At 44.4% G+C, this 12,958-nt stretch overlaps 2 protein-coding genes across 6 annotated transcripts in view; one reads left to right on the top strand and one right to left on the bottom strand.

Annotated features, from left to right (window-relative positions):
- LOC130295683 (toll-like receptor 2) overlaps positions 1-11,919 on the top strand; it is a 50,687-nt gene extending 38,768 nt beyond the window's left edge. For both annotated transcript variants that reach the window (XM_056546686.1, XM_056546685.1), the window contains exons 2-3: positions 4,906-5,029; positions 8,114-11,919. In XM_056546686.1, coding sequence (XP_056402661.1) covers positions 8,140-10,644 — 2,505 coding nt within the window. In that variant the 5' untranslated portion in view covers positions 4,906-5,029; positions 8,114-8,139 and the 3' untranslated portion in view covers positions 10,645-11,919. The remainder of the gene's footprint in view (positions 1-4,905; positions 5,030-8,113) is intronic.
- LOC130295686 (ras-related and estrogen-regulated growth inhibitor-like protein) overlaps positions 1-12,958 on the bottom strand; it is an 84,901-nt gene that overhangs the window by 41,145 nt on the left and 30,798 nt on the right. The window lies entirely within an intron of this gene.

A 12,958-nucleotide genomic window follows, 5' to 3' on the forward strand; every position in this document is an offset into this window, starting at 1 on the left:
TTCCTTGTTGTGATTGGAACACTACTTCTCCAGGCTCCTTCTCATGATCGGAACACTACTTCTCCAGGCTCCTTCTCGTGAACACTCGTGATTCAACTGCAAAAAACTCTGTGTGTGTCTGTCCACCATATTGAAAGATTTATTTTTAATGACGGTGCCCATTAAAGCTGGGTTCACGAATAATATCTTGGCCAGTCTCCGGTCCTCATTTTTAATGAGTATTCTTTTAGCCAAAACCAGAAGTGGCTCCAAAACATAGAAAAAGGTGCAAATCATTCCATTATTGGTGGTTCAAAATACTGACCTTATAGTAAATGTGAACCCGACCTTATGATTCTTCTATAAAGATGATTTGATTCCATGAAGACCATTTGATCATAAGATGACCTAAAACTACATAACCCTTCGGGAGTCTGGAGGGTGACTAGACACTGAAATAAGCAGTGGCAGAACCACTGATTATCCCCAATATTGTAACTGATTGTGATGAGTAACAAGACCCCCCCCCCATCCGATCCTCTTCAGTGGTTTCTGTTTATGATCCTCCCATTTGTCTAGAACAGTGGTCTCCAAACTGTGGACCTCCAGATGTTGCAAAACTACAACTCACACCATGTCCTGGCATGGTGGGAGTTGTAGTTTTGCAACATCTGGAGGTCCACAGTTTGGAGACCACTGTTGTAGAAGAACCTGACTCCCCCCCCCCCCTCGAGTGTGACATTCGATTGCCCCCCCCCATCCTGGAGCCTGGCATAATGCGGCCTCCTGTTTACGCACACACAAAGGGTGTGAATAATCTGCAGATAATTGCTGGGTGTTAGGAGATCTCCTACTGCTGCAGGTGGAGCAGAACCTTTGACGGACTTGTCACCGTATGTAGCCAGCTGAAGTTCTTGGCTTTGTCTCCTCCTTGTTAGACCTGCGAGACATTTCGCACTTCTATGCTAGAAGTCTGGGCCCAGATCCAAGAGGCTCCAGATGTGACTGACTAAGCACCTCGCATACCATACATATAAGTCCCAGAGTTTGTGCTACTGATCCTACAGATGATATGACATAAGGTTTGTCTGATCCTTCCCAGACTTCTGAGTGGCAAATCCTTCTATATATGTATCCTACATCTTTCAGACTTCTTATCTCCGCTTAGGAGTGTAAGAAAGCTGAGTGACTACCCCTTTGGATGAGGAACACCCAGATTACTCTATCTGATCCCAAAAAGTGGTCGGGTAGGTTTTCTATTTAGGACTTCAGGAGGGCCACGTGATGACCATTGTAGGTGCTGATCTTCACCCAATTTTGCTGGACATAGCAGTCAAGATTTTCTACTCTTAGCCAGGAGTCTAGATGAGCTGTGTGGATGCCATGCTGGTGATCACCGACCTTACATGGACTCCTGAATGGATTTTGCGCATCTTGTTGACCCTATAACCACCAAGGTTTGCTATCTAGGACCCCAGGAAAGCAGCATAAGCCATGGTGTGTACATAGTGCCTTTGTTTTGTCAACCTAAACCTAGTGGTGAGTTTGGCCTGGGGGGGTTTGCACCCGTTGCTATGCCATGAACCTCAGAGTTGTGTGGGGGACAACAACTTCTCATTCCGTTCTAGTTGACAAACAGGCATTTCAAGTTCAGCTTTTGTTCGGCTCACTTGCAGACTTGTGTGGCCACGTCACTCGCTGTCGCCGGCTACACTGTAGTCTTCACGCTGAATTCTTTAAAATAATTCCCACCAGAGAAGAAGAAGTTAATACCCGGAGGTGATGCAGTGTCATGGCTTCACGAGTGCGGGAGTATTCAGGGTTTCATGTATCCGGTGGTGAGCACTTCAGGTTTTTCCTACATCCACCATACACCTAATGTGTCTGCAAACAACAGGAAACATTTCAAGAGCGGTCACATCTGGTCCCTTGTAACCACTGGATGGTTTTACTTGCGTTGAGGTGAACAGCTGACCCTGTAGGATAAGGTAAGGGGCTGTCACCAGGCATAATATTGGGGCTGGTTGTCAGCAATAATAGATGAATGGCTGCAGTATACGGAGGTGCAGTAGATACTGCTTATCTAGATGTTTGTACGACTCCTTACAATGTCCACATAGAAGACTTCTCAATAATCTGCAGTCACTGAGCTTGGACTCCCATATTGTTGAATGGATTAGTCAGTGGCTGAAGGACAGCAGAGGGTTGTAGTCAATGGAGAATATGGAGACCATACGCCAAATATTTGATGTAAACTAGAAACATGATCAGGCTCAGGACACTGACATTTGATGTAAATAATGCCAGATAATTCACCTGGGGCATAATAACTCAAGGACAGAATATAGAATATGTGATACAGTCCTAACCTCAGTATCTGGGGAAAGAGATTTAGGAGTAATTATTACAGAATAGGGCTGCATGATTTGGGGACAATGGGGAAGATTTATCAAAACCTGTGCAAAGGAAAAGTTGCCCAGTTGCCCATAGCAACCAATCAGATCGCTTCTTTCATTTTGCAGAGGCCTTGTTAAAAATGAAAGGAGCAAGTTGATTGGTTGCTATGGGCAACTTTTTCTCTGCACAGGTTTTGATAAATCTCCCCAAATGTGATTGCGATTATGGAGGTAAATATTGTGATTTCAATATGCGATTACAATATAATAAACAAATGGTAAAATCCTCCCATTCATATCCAATCCCCTTATTTCGTATAGTATAGTCCGCTCACTCTCCTGGCCTGGTATAGTGTAGTCCGCTCACTCTCCTGGCCTGGTATAGTGTAGTCCGCACACTCTCCTGGCCTGGTATAGTGTAGTCCGCACACTCTCCTGGCCTGGTATAGTGTAGTCCGCACACTCTCCTGGCCTGGTGTAGTATTGTCCGCACACTCTCCTGGCCTGGTATAGTGTAGTCCGCACACTCTCCTGGCCTGGTATAGTGTAGTCCGCACACTCTCCTGGCCTGGTATAGTGTAGTCCGCACACTCTCCTGGCCTGGTATAGTGTAGTCCGCACACTCTCCTGGCCTGGTATAGTGTAGTCCGCACACTCTCCTGGCCTGGTATAGTGTAGTCCGCACACTCTCCTGGCCTGGTATAGTGTAGTCCGCACACTCTCCTGGCCTGGTATAGTGTAGTCCGCACACTCTCCTGGCCTGGTATAGTGTAGTCCGCACACTCTCCTGGCCTGGTATAGTGTAGTCCGCACACTCTCCTGGCCTGGTATAGTGTAGTCCGCACACTCTCCTGGCCTGGTATAGTGTAGTCCGCACACTCTCCTGGCCTGGTATAGTGTAGTCCGCACACTCTCCTGGCCTGGTATAGTGTAGTCCGCACACTCTCCTGGCCTGGTATAGTGTAGTCCGCACACACTCCTGGCCTGGTATAGTGTAGTCCGCACACTCTCCTGGCCTGGTATAGTGTAGTCCGCACACTCTCCTGGCCTGGTACAGTGTAGTCCGCACACTCTCCTGGCCTGGTACAGTGTAGTCCGCACACTCTCCTGGCCTGGTACAGTGTAGTCCGCACACTCTCCTGGCCTGGTACAGTGTAGTCCACACACTCTCCTGGCCTGGTACAGTGTAGTCCGCACACTCTCCTGGCCTGGTACAGTGTAGTCCGCACACTCTCCTGGCCTGGTATAGTGTAGTCCGCACACTCTCCTGGCCTGGTATAGTGTAGTCCGCACACTCTCCTGGCCTGGTATAGTGTAGTCCGCACACACTCCTGGCCTGGTATAGTGTAGTCTGCACACTCTCCTGGTCTGGTACAGTGTAGTCCGCACACTCTCCTGGCCTGGTATAGTGTAGTCTGCACACTTCTCTGGCATTGTTGCATTGCTCTATGGTGCAGTGCAGTAACGTGGGAAGGAGCACTGGGGGAGTTTTTTGATTCAGCACGGTTAAGCACTTTTCGATTTAAATGACACATTTTTACTCTGTTTTAATTTACTACCTAAAAAATCTAATCTTTAAAAAAAAAAAAAAAAATCTGCTTAAAATTGTCCTCTTCTGACCCCTATTAACTTCTTTTTATATATTATAGTAGATTCACAGACTGTATGAGGGTTCCATTTTTGCATTATGATTTGTAGTTTTTATCAGTACAATTTTTGTTTTGATGGGGCTTATAGATCACTGGGATAGACATAAGTCTGTAAGATAGGGATAGACATAAGACTATCCTTCATATAAGATAGAGATAGGCATAAGGCTATCCTTCAGATAAGATAGGGATAGACATAAGGCTATCCTTCATATAAGATAGGGATAGGCATAAGGCTATCCTTCATATAAGATAGAGATAGGCATAAGGCTATGCTTCAGATAAGATAGGGATAGGCATAAGGCTATCCTTCATATAAGATAGGGATAGACATAAGGCTATCCTTCATATAAGATAGGGATAGGCATAAGGCTATCCTTCATATAAGATAGGGATAGGCATAAGGCTATCCTTCATATAAGATAGAGATAGGCATAAGGCTATCCTTCATATAAGATAGAGATAGACATAAGGCTATATTTCATATAAGATAGGGATAGGTATAAGGCTATCCTTCATATAAGATAGAGATATGCTTAAAGCTATCCTTCAGGGATTGGGAAAGACATAAGGCTATCCTTCATATAAGATAGGGATAGGCATAAGGTTATCCTTCATATAAGATAGGGATAGGCATAAGGCTATCCTTCATAGAGGTTGGGATAGGCATAAGGCTATCCTTCATATAAGATAGAGATATGCATAAAGCTATCCTTCAGGGATTGAGATAGACATAAGGCTATCCTTTATATAAGATAGGGATGTGACAAATCGCTCAGACTTGGTATACACATGATTTCATTGTTTGCTCTGGGTAACATGTCTGTACGTTATTAAATCTTATGTCTTGGTCGCTGACAATTATTTATCCTCATATTTAGGCACCAAGTTCTGAACTAAGACGAAGGCTCCGGGGTTCACAGCACCCTGATAATAACACGCCGGTCATGTGATTCTATGTCCTTCTTTGCCGTCTGTTGGAGCCAAGATAATGAATTCTATGAGGTAAATTCTGCGCAGTAATGTGTACAACGTGTGCACTGCCCACCAGATAGGACCACCGGGAGAGGGGCGCTGTCCGACCATAGATGTAAGGGAGACCCCCGTCCTGCCTCTAGATGAAGCTGACAAATGAAGCCCCCCTCACAAACTGATCTCTACCTCAAGTCCACCCCCCACCTGAGGAAGAGATCCTATGTAGCCAAAACCAGCAGTGGGTCCCAAACACAAATAAGATAGGGCAAATCTTTCCATTGTACTTTTTTTTGTGTCTGTTTATTTTTGGCTAAAAATACTGACCAAAATAAGGTGTGCACCCAGCCTAAGGCTATGTTCACACACAGAAGTTATTGAGTAGGGTTGCTACCTGGTCGGTATTTTACCGCCACAGCCAGTATTTTGGACACCCTGCCGGTATTTTTATATTAAAAATACCGGCAACGCAATGACCGTTTTTTATCTATCCAATCCTCCATATACTATGCACCATATACTATACCAGTGTTTTCCAACCAGTGGTGTCTCCAGCTGTTGCAAAACTACAACTTCCAGCATGCCCGGACAGCCGTTGGCTGTCCGGGCATGCTGGGAGTTGTAGTTTTGCAACAGCTGGAGACACCATTGGTTGGAAAACACTGACCTATACTATATACTCCTATATAGTCCTACATGCTGGGAGTTGTAGTTTTGCGCCAGCTGAAGGCACGCCTGGTTGGGAAACCCTGACCTATACTATATACTATTATTTAGTCCAACATGCTGGGAGTTGTAGTTTTGCAACAGCTGGAGGCACCCTGGTTGGGAAACACTGACCTATACTATATACTACTATATAGTCCAACATGCTGGGAGTTGTAGTTTTGCAACAGCTGGAGGCACCCCTGGTTGGGAAACACTGACCTATACTATATAGTCCAACATGTTGGGAGTTTTAGTTTTCGTTTGGGGCAGCTGCTCAGCCACAGGCTGCATCAGGGCATGCTGGGAGTTGTAGTTAGTAACTAAATGTAACTCCCGAATTTAAATTAAAAAAAGTTATCAAAAACTCACATCAAAACAAAAATGGTCCTGTTCAAAACTACAGATCGGGGCACAAAAAATTAGCCCTCATACATTCCCATAGAAGGAGAAATAAAAAAGTTATAGGGGTCAGAATAGGACACAATTTCCCCCCTGCACGTGTGTATCCTGTGATGTCACGCTTATATAATTAATTATGTGATGTCACGCTTATATAATTAATTATGCAAATTAGCATGGCCGGTATTTTTCAGCACGAAAGATGGCAATCCTATTTTTGAGCCTTGGTCTTCCACCTGGAGAACAGCAAATCCCTGTAAAAGGGTCCCAGCCCCTCCTGAGGTCACGCTGTTGCACATGGAGATTATTTTCTATGGTCGGCATCCTGTATCCTGGATAACTATGGGTAATTACAGGTTAGATAAGAGGCGCACTCCCCACCCCCTACCCTGGCATCTCCAGAGCAGTCATGTCTCCTGTTTGGAGGCTCTTGGCTAGAGGAGGTATGGGGAGGAGGCGCTGACCCAGTCCCAGGTATTTGGCAGCTTGGTGATAACTGGAGGTGACTAGTATAGTTCCTGCAGGGTAGGGCAGGCCGTCATGCTAATATAGTGACATTGGATGAAACGCACGTTACTTTCAATGTGTCCTCCAGCAATGCTCATCATGAGCCACCTAGATCGATACGTCCGCAGGCAGAGCAGGAGGACAGGGGTATAAGTAAACTCTGCATAACAATGTAGATGTATCAACCATTCCGGGTTGGTGCAAAGTTGAGTTACTACGGGTGCAACCTATGCTGCCATCAAAGTATCACACCAAGGGCATATCAAAGTGGCAAACCATGCAACTGCTATGGGGCACTGGAAGAGAAGGGGCCCCGTCCTGTTTGGTCCCATTCCTTTTTATGTTGGTAATAAACTCTGCAGAACTCCTCTCTCCAGGGAACTGCATTGTCAGCAAATTAATGCAGAAGGGTATAAACCATTGGGCCATGGAAATTGAAGGGAAATGAACATTAGACCTTGGTGGAATGCTAGAAATGGTAGGAATGTTAAGATGTCGAAACACATGAGATCAGATGAACCCGGGACAGGCTAACTCATGCGAGAATTACCATCAAACCTCAACCTTTCTTCCATCTGGAGACAAGCCTCTGCCAGAGGAGTATGGTACCATCTAATTCCCCTCCCCATTAAACGAGTACTCCACTGCCCCAGTGTTCGGAACATTTTGTTCCGAACGCTTGGAGCAGGCGGCGGGGTCGTAATGTCACTGCCATGCCCCTCGTGACATCACGCCACGCTCCCTCAATGCAAGTCTATGGGAGGGGGCGTGGCAGTCTCCATGCCCCCTCCCATAGACTTGCATTGATGGGGCATGGTGTGACATCACAAGGGGGCATGGCCGTGATGTCACGACCCCCGCACCAAGCATTCTAAACGAACACCTGGTGCTGCACAGAGATCGCAGGGGTCCCCAGCTCCGGGACCCCAGCCTTCAGACATCTTATCCCCTATCCTTTGGATAGGGGAAAAGATATCCAGGGGTGGAGTACCCCTTTAAAAACATGTGCAGTCAGCTGAGCCCAGTGTGCATGTGTATGCGATGTGTTGGAAAGAATAGCCATCAGCTTTACAGCAGATGGTGAATGTGAGGTTCGCAGAGACTGTATCATGCACGAGAAGCTACAGGTGCCCATACACCTTCAATAGTGCGGTTGAATGTTTGTTTGGCGAGCGGTTATCTCTCCTGATTCCCCCGCACAAATAAGCCCTCGGCATGGCCCAATAGTCATCTCTTCCAATCCGTACACATGGTGGTAGTAAGTCACTGCTTGACAGCTCTGGTGGTTGCTTATCTCTCAGAGTACATAGAGATCCGGTCAGGTTTTCTCAGTCAGGTTGTTTCCATACACATTAAAACCTGGTCAGCCCACAGAAAATTCAGAGTTTGTCCAGTTTTTGACTAATCTGTATGAGAATCTTTAGATGGTCTTATTTAGGTTATTGTACTTCATTATCATTTGCCGAAGAAACCTTATTTTATTTTTTTACTTTTTTTTATTAGAAAAAGAAGATGTGGACGATTTAGTAATGTTTCACCTCAATGGGCGATTCGGCTTGCTTCTCATCATACTCTTCAGAGTAGTCAAGTTATGTGAGTCTGTTTGTGTCATTAAACTGGATGGGATATATGCCAACTGCAAAGGGGAAAACTTGTATTATGTTCCTCAAAACTTTTCGGAGGATCTGGAATATCTGGACTTGTCCTATAATAAAATCACAGAATTGATTATAACAAGTTTTATTCGGTATCCCTACTTACATACGTTAAACCTGAGCTACAATAACATTTCCTACATAGAGAATGGAACATTCGAGGTCAACCTGCTCCTAAGGAACCTGAGTTTATTCAATAATTCTCTCACAGAGATACCAGCCTCTCTAGCACCTCTCGTAAGCTTGCAGATCCTGGACTTGTCCAACAACTTCTACAGGTTCCCCACCCTGGGGGAAGAGTTCAACAAACTGGTGGAATTGCAAGACTTATCCATCGGAGGTCCTCTTGTTACTGCTGTTCAAAGAAATGACTTAGTCGTCCTCCAGAGTATCAGTCTGCAGAAGTTCTCTTTAAAGTCAAAGTCAAGTTTGGACTATTACGAGCCGGGGGCTTTCTCTGTGCTGGACACTGAGGTCTTGTGGCTGGACGTTTCCCTGGACAGTAATCCTGATTTGCTAATTGATATTTTAAAAGACTTACAAGGGAAAAACCTGACCACGTTACGTTTCCGGAACTTATTTGAGTTTTCTTACTATGACCGTGCAGGGGATATATTCTCCTTCTTGCCTGCCATTAATCTACGAGATCTGGTCTTCTACAGAGGAAAGTTTAATGAGAATCTTCTCCGTCTGGTCTTGCAGAACGTTCAGATTTCTAAGATCGAAAACCTTTTACTGCTCTCTATAGATTTTGCTCGCTCTGTGAACACCAATAAGACAGATGTGACCATTGATAACTTGAATCTGCAGAATTTGGTCATACAGGACGTCACTAACCCAGATATCCTGAGGTTTGACTGGACTTTCACTTGGTTCAGTAACGTTGCACACCTGAGCATCATCAACGTCAACTTCAACTTTGTCCCATGTGATGCTTGGAGTCAAATGACTAATGTGGTCTCATTAAATATATCGAGTAACCGACTAAAAGCTGCGTACCTGTTTAACTTATTGTGTAAGTATAATGGGCTACCAAAAATTGAGACATTCAATGTAAGTAATAATGAAGTAAGGAGTCTGAAGACCATCTCACTGTTGACAGCTTATTGGCCAAAGCTCACCCATCTGGACCTTTCAGATAATGCCATCGGGAACATGGCTGAGTCTTGTGAGTGGAGAGCCAGCATCAAAACCTTAATCCTAAGGAACAATATTCTGTTAGAGGATGTGTTTCACTGCCTGCCAACTACAGTGGAACATCTAGACATGTCTAATTCCCACCTGGAAAGTTTGGATATGAACTATTTTTACCAAGCTACAAACCTAACTGAGCTCATTGTACGAAATAATAAAATCAAGTTCATCCCGACAGACTGGAGCAGCCCCAACCTCCAGGTCCTTGCACTTGAAGGGAACTCTTTTGGCATCATTGATCAAGGTTCTTTTCAGAACTTGCGACAGCTGAGAGAGTTAACTGCCGGGAACAATCCTTACCATTGTACATGTGACCTCTACGACTTCATCACAGTGACTCTTAATGAAGGTTCCTTGTCTCTCCCGGACTGGCCAGACGACTACTACTGCTATCATCCACACCAGCTGCTAAACACCAGGATTGAGTTCTTTAGCCCGGGGAAGCTGGAGTGTGACATCCGCTTGGTGGTGGCTATCTCAGTCTCAGTGACAGCTGTTGTGGTGATTGTATGCATGCTGCTTTGCTATAGGTTTGATATCCCCTGGTATATAAGGGCGATGTGTCAGATAATTCAATCCAAATATCGGTCTAGGAATGACCAAGAGGCAAGAGAATACGCCTATCATGCCTTCATCTCCTACAGCTATTCAGATGCAGATTGGGTAAGGGGAATGTTACTACCTCATCTAGAGAGCTCCAACCCTCCATATAGAATCTGCATCCATGAAAGGGACTTCCTCCCTGGAAAATGGATTATTGACAACATCATAGAGAACATCGAGAACAGCCGCAAGATCATCTTTGTGTTGTCTCGCAACTTTGTCAACAGTGAATGGTGTAACTACGAGCTCTACTTTGCCCATCAGAGGGCCATTGGCCATGCCTTCGAAGACGTCATTCTGGTGGTCAAGGAGAACGTCTGCATGCAGGACCTACCAAAAAGGTACTGCAGGCTCCGAAAAATGCTTAGAACTAAAACTTACCTTGAGTGGCCCCTGGAGGAGAACCGACAGCCGTTCTTTTGGGTCCAGCTCAAAAGCATCCTGGGTAAAGGCAGCATAAGTCTTTCCAGACATGATAATATTTCACTGGTGAATGAAACGGTTAATGTTGGTATAGAGAGTAGTTCAGAGGAACCTATGACTATGACCACAAAGGACAACCTAAAGCTGCCCGATAGCTGAGACCACACAATGGGCCATTAGGGGGAGATTTATCAAAACCTGTGCAGATGAAAATTTGCCCAGTTGCCCATAACAACCAATTAGCTTGCTTCTTTCATTTTTAGGAAGGCCTGTGAAAAATGAAAGAACTTTTCCTCTGCACAGGTTTTGATAAATCCTCCCCCCCCCCCCACCTTAGTGTTGGCAGTATTTAATTGAGCCCATTTTTTGATCATCATTTCATAAGTCAATTCTACATATAATCTTTAGGAATGTTGACAATCTTGTATTGTTTCATCATGTTTTACACTTTTGTCACTTCCAGAGCTGCATTCACAGTACTGTACGGTAGATTTCCTGTAGGTTTAATCTCTGTAAAGAACACTTTCTTCTGAGGTACATTAAAAATGGGGGAAAGGTTAACCCTCCTGGACCAGCTTAGCTTTTAGGGGTGAAAAAAAAAAAAAAAAAGCACTCCAGGTTTTGTTTTATTTTTGCCCATATCATGCACATTCACCATAACTAGTCCTACAGTGTCATCTGTTTCATTCCAGTACAGCTTCCTTGTGTTCCATTATATAGTTACATATATAGTAAGTACAGTTTAAAAAAAATGTCCATTAAGTTCAGCCAAGAGGAATAGTGTTAGGCCCCTTTCACACTGCCTGTATCCTCAGGCAAATTCGTCCTCCCTCTTTTTACTATAATTATTTTGCCGGCCATAATTTTGCAGGAGCATACCGGCAAATAACTGGTCCTGATGGACCCCATTGTATCAAATAGCAGCTGTTATTTTTGGAGAGAAAAAAAAGACGGTGCAAGCACTATTTTTCCTCCGGCTTTTCTCGATTCTAAAATAACAGACTTCACACTGCCAGTGACAGGCGGCAGTGTGAACGCAGCCTTAATGGGGCATGTGATCACCAGTCTGACCCACAGTGTTTAACCCCTTAAGGACATGCACCGTAAATGTACGGCGCTGCATAGCCCCTCTTAGAGCACAGCGCCATACAGTTACGGCACGGATGTGATACAAGCGTAGGAGCTGCGCTCGCTTCATTTCCGGCGGCTGTCAGCAGCCGCGGACGCGCTGGTAATGGCGGACATCAGCAATCGAGCTGATGTCTGCCATTAACCCCTCAGGTGCCGTGATCAATACAGATCACGGCATCTGCAGCACTTATAATGGCTGATCTGATCGCCTGCGGCACTGCCACGGGGAACAGATCAGCGAAGATGGCTGCCTCTGTCCGTCTCTCGGGGTCTTCTGCACTGATCTGCCTTCCAGCACTTCCAGACCAGAGCAGAAGATCACCGATAATACTGATCAGTGCTATGTTCTATGCATTAACATTTGACCGCTAAGCTGTCACTGAGACCCTAAATTCCCACCCAATATAAAACTTAACGTTTAATGAGCCAAGATTAAAATAACCTCACACATATTGATCCATAGTGCATTGATTGGCATGACACTGCATGCTATAGTGAGTGAAATGAAAAGATAGATTGTGGCTGCAGTCCACAATCTATAGTGTGAGACAATTAAAAATCTAACACATTGCCCGCCCGCCCGACGTTTCGCCACAGGCTGTGGCTTTATCAAGGGCTAAGAGGCAAATGGCATTTGCCTCTTAGCCCTTGATAAAGCCACAGCCTGTGGCGAAACGTCGGGCGGGCGGGCAATGTGTTAGATTTTTAATTGTCTCACACTATAGATTATGGACTGCAGCCACAATCTATCTTTTCATTTCACTCACTATAGCATGCAGTGTCATGCCAATCAATGCACTATGGATCAATATGTGTGAGGTTATTTTAATCTTGGCTCATTAAACGTTAAGTTTTATATTGGGTGGGAATTTAGGGTCTCAGTGACCGCTTAGCGGTCAAATGTTAATAATATTGGATTCACCCTCCATCCATAGGTCCCCTTTGTTGCATTGCATGTTCTATGCATAGCACTAAACAGTATTAGCAATCTAATGATTGCTATAAATAGTCCCCTATGGGCACTAAAAAAAGTGTAATAAAAAGTAAAAAAAAGTTTTTAAAAAATGTGAAAAATCTCCTCCCCTTATAAAGTTTTAAATCACCCTTTTTCCCCATATTAATACATAAAAGCGTAAAAAAAAGATAAATAAACATATTTGGTATTGTTGCGTGCATAAATGTCCTAACTATAAAAATATAATTTTAATAATCCTCTACGGCGAACGGCGTAAACGTAAATAAATAAATGTCAAAAATGTCTGCTTTTTTGTCACATAAAACTGCAAAAAAAAAAATAGAAAAAGTTATCAAAAAGTCACATATACGCAAATCTGGTACCAAA

This window comes from Hyla sarda, chromosome 11 (assembly GCF_029499605.1).
Source record: "Hyla sarda isolate aHylSar1 chromosome 11, aHylSar1.hap1, whole genome shotgun sequence".
In the NCBI taxonomy this organism is placed as follows: domain Eukaryota; kingdom Metazoa; phylum Chordata; class Amphibia; order Anura; family Hylidae; genus Hyla; species Hyla sarda.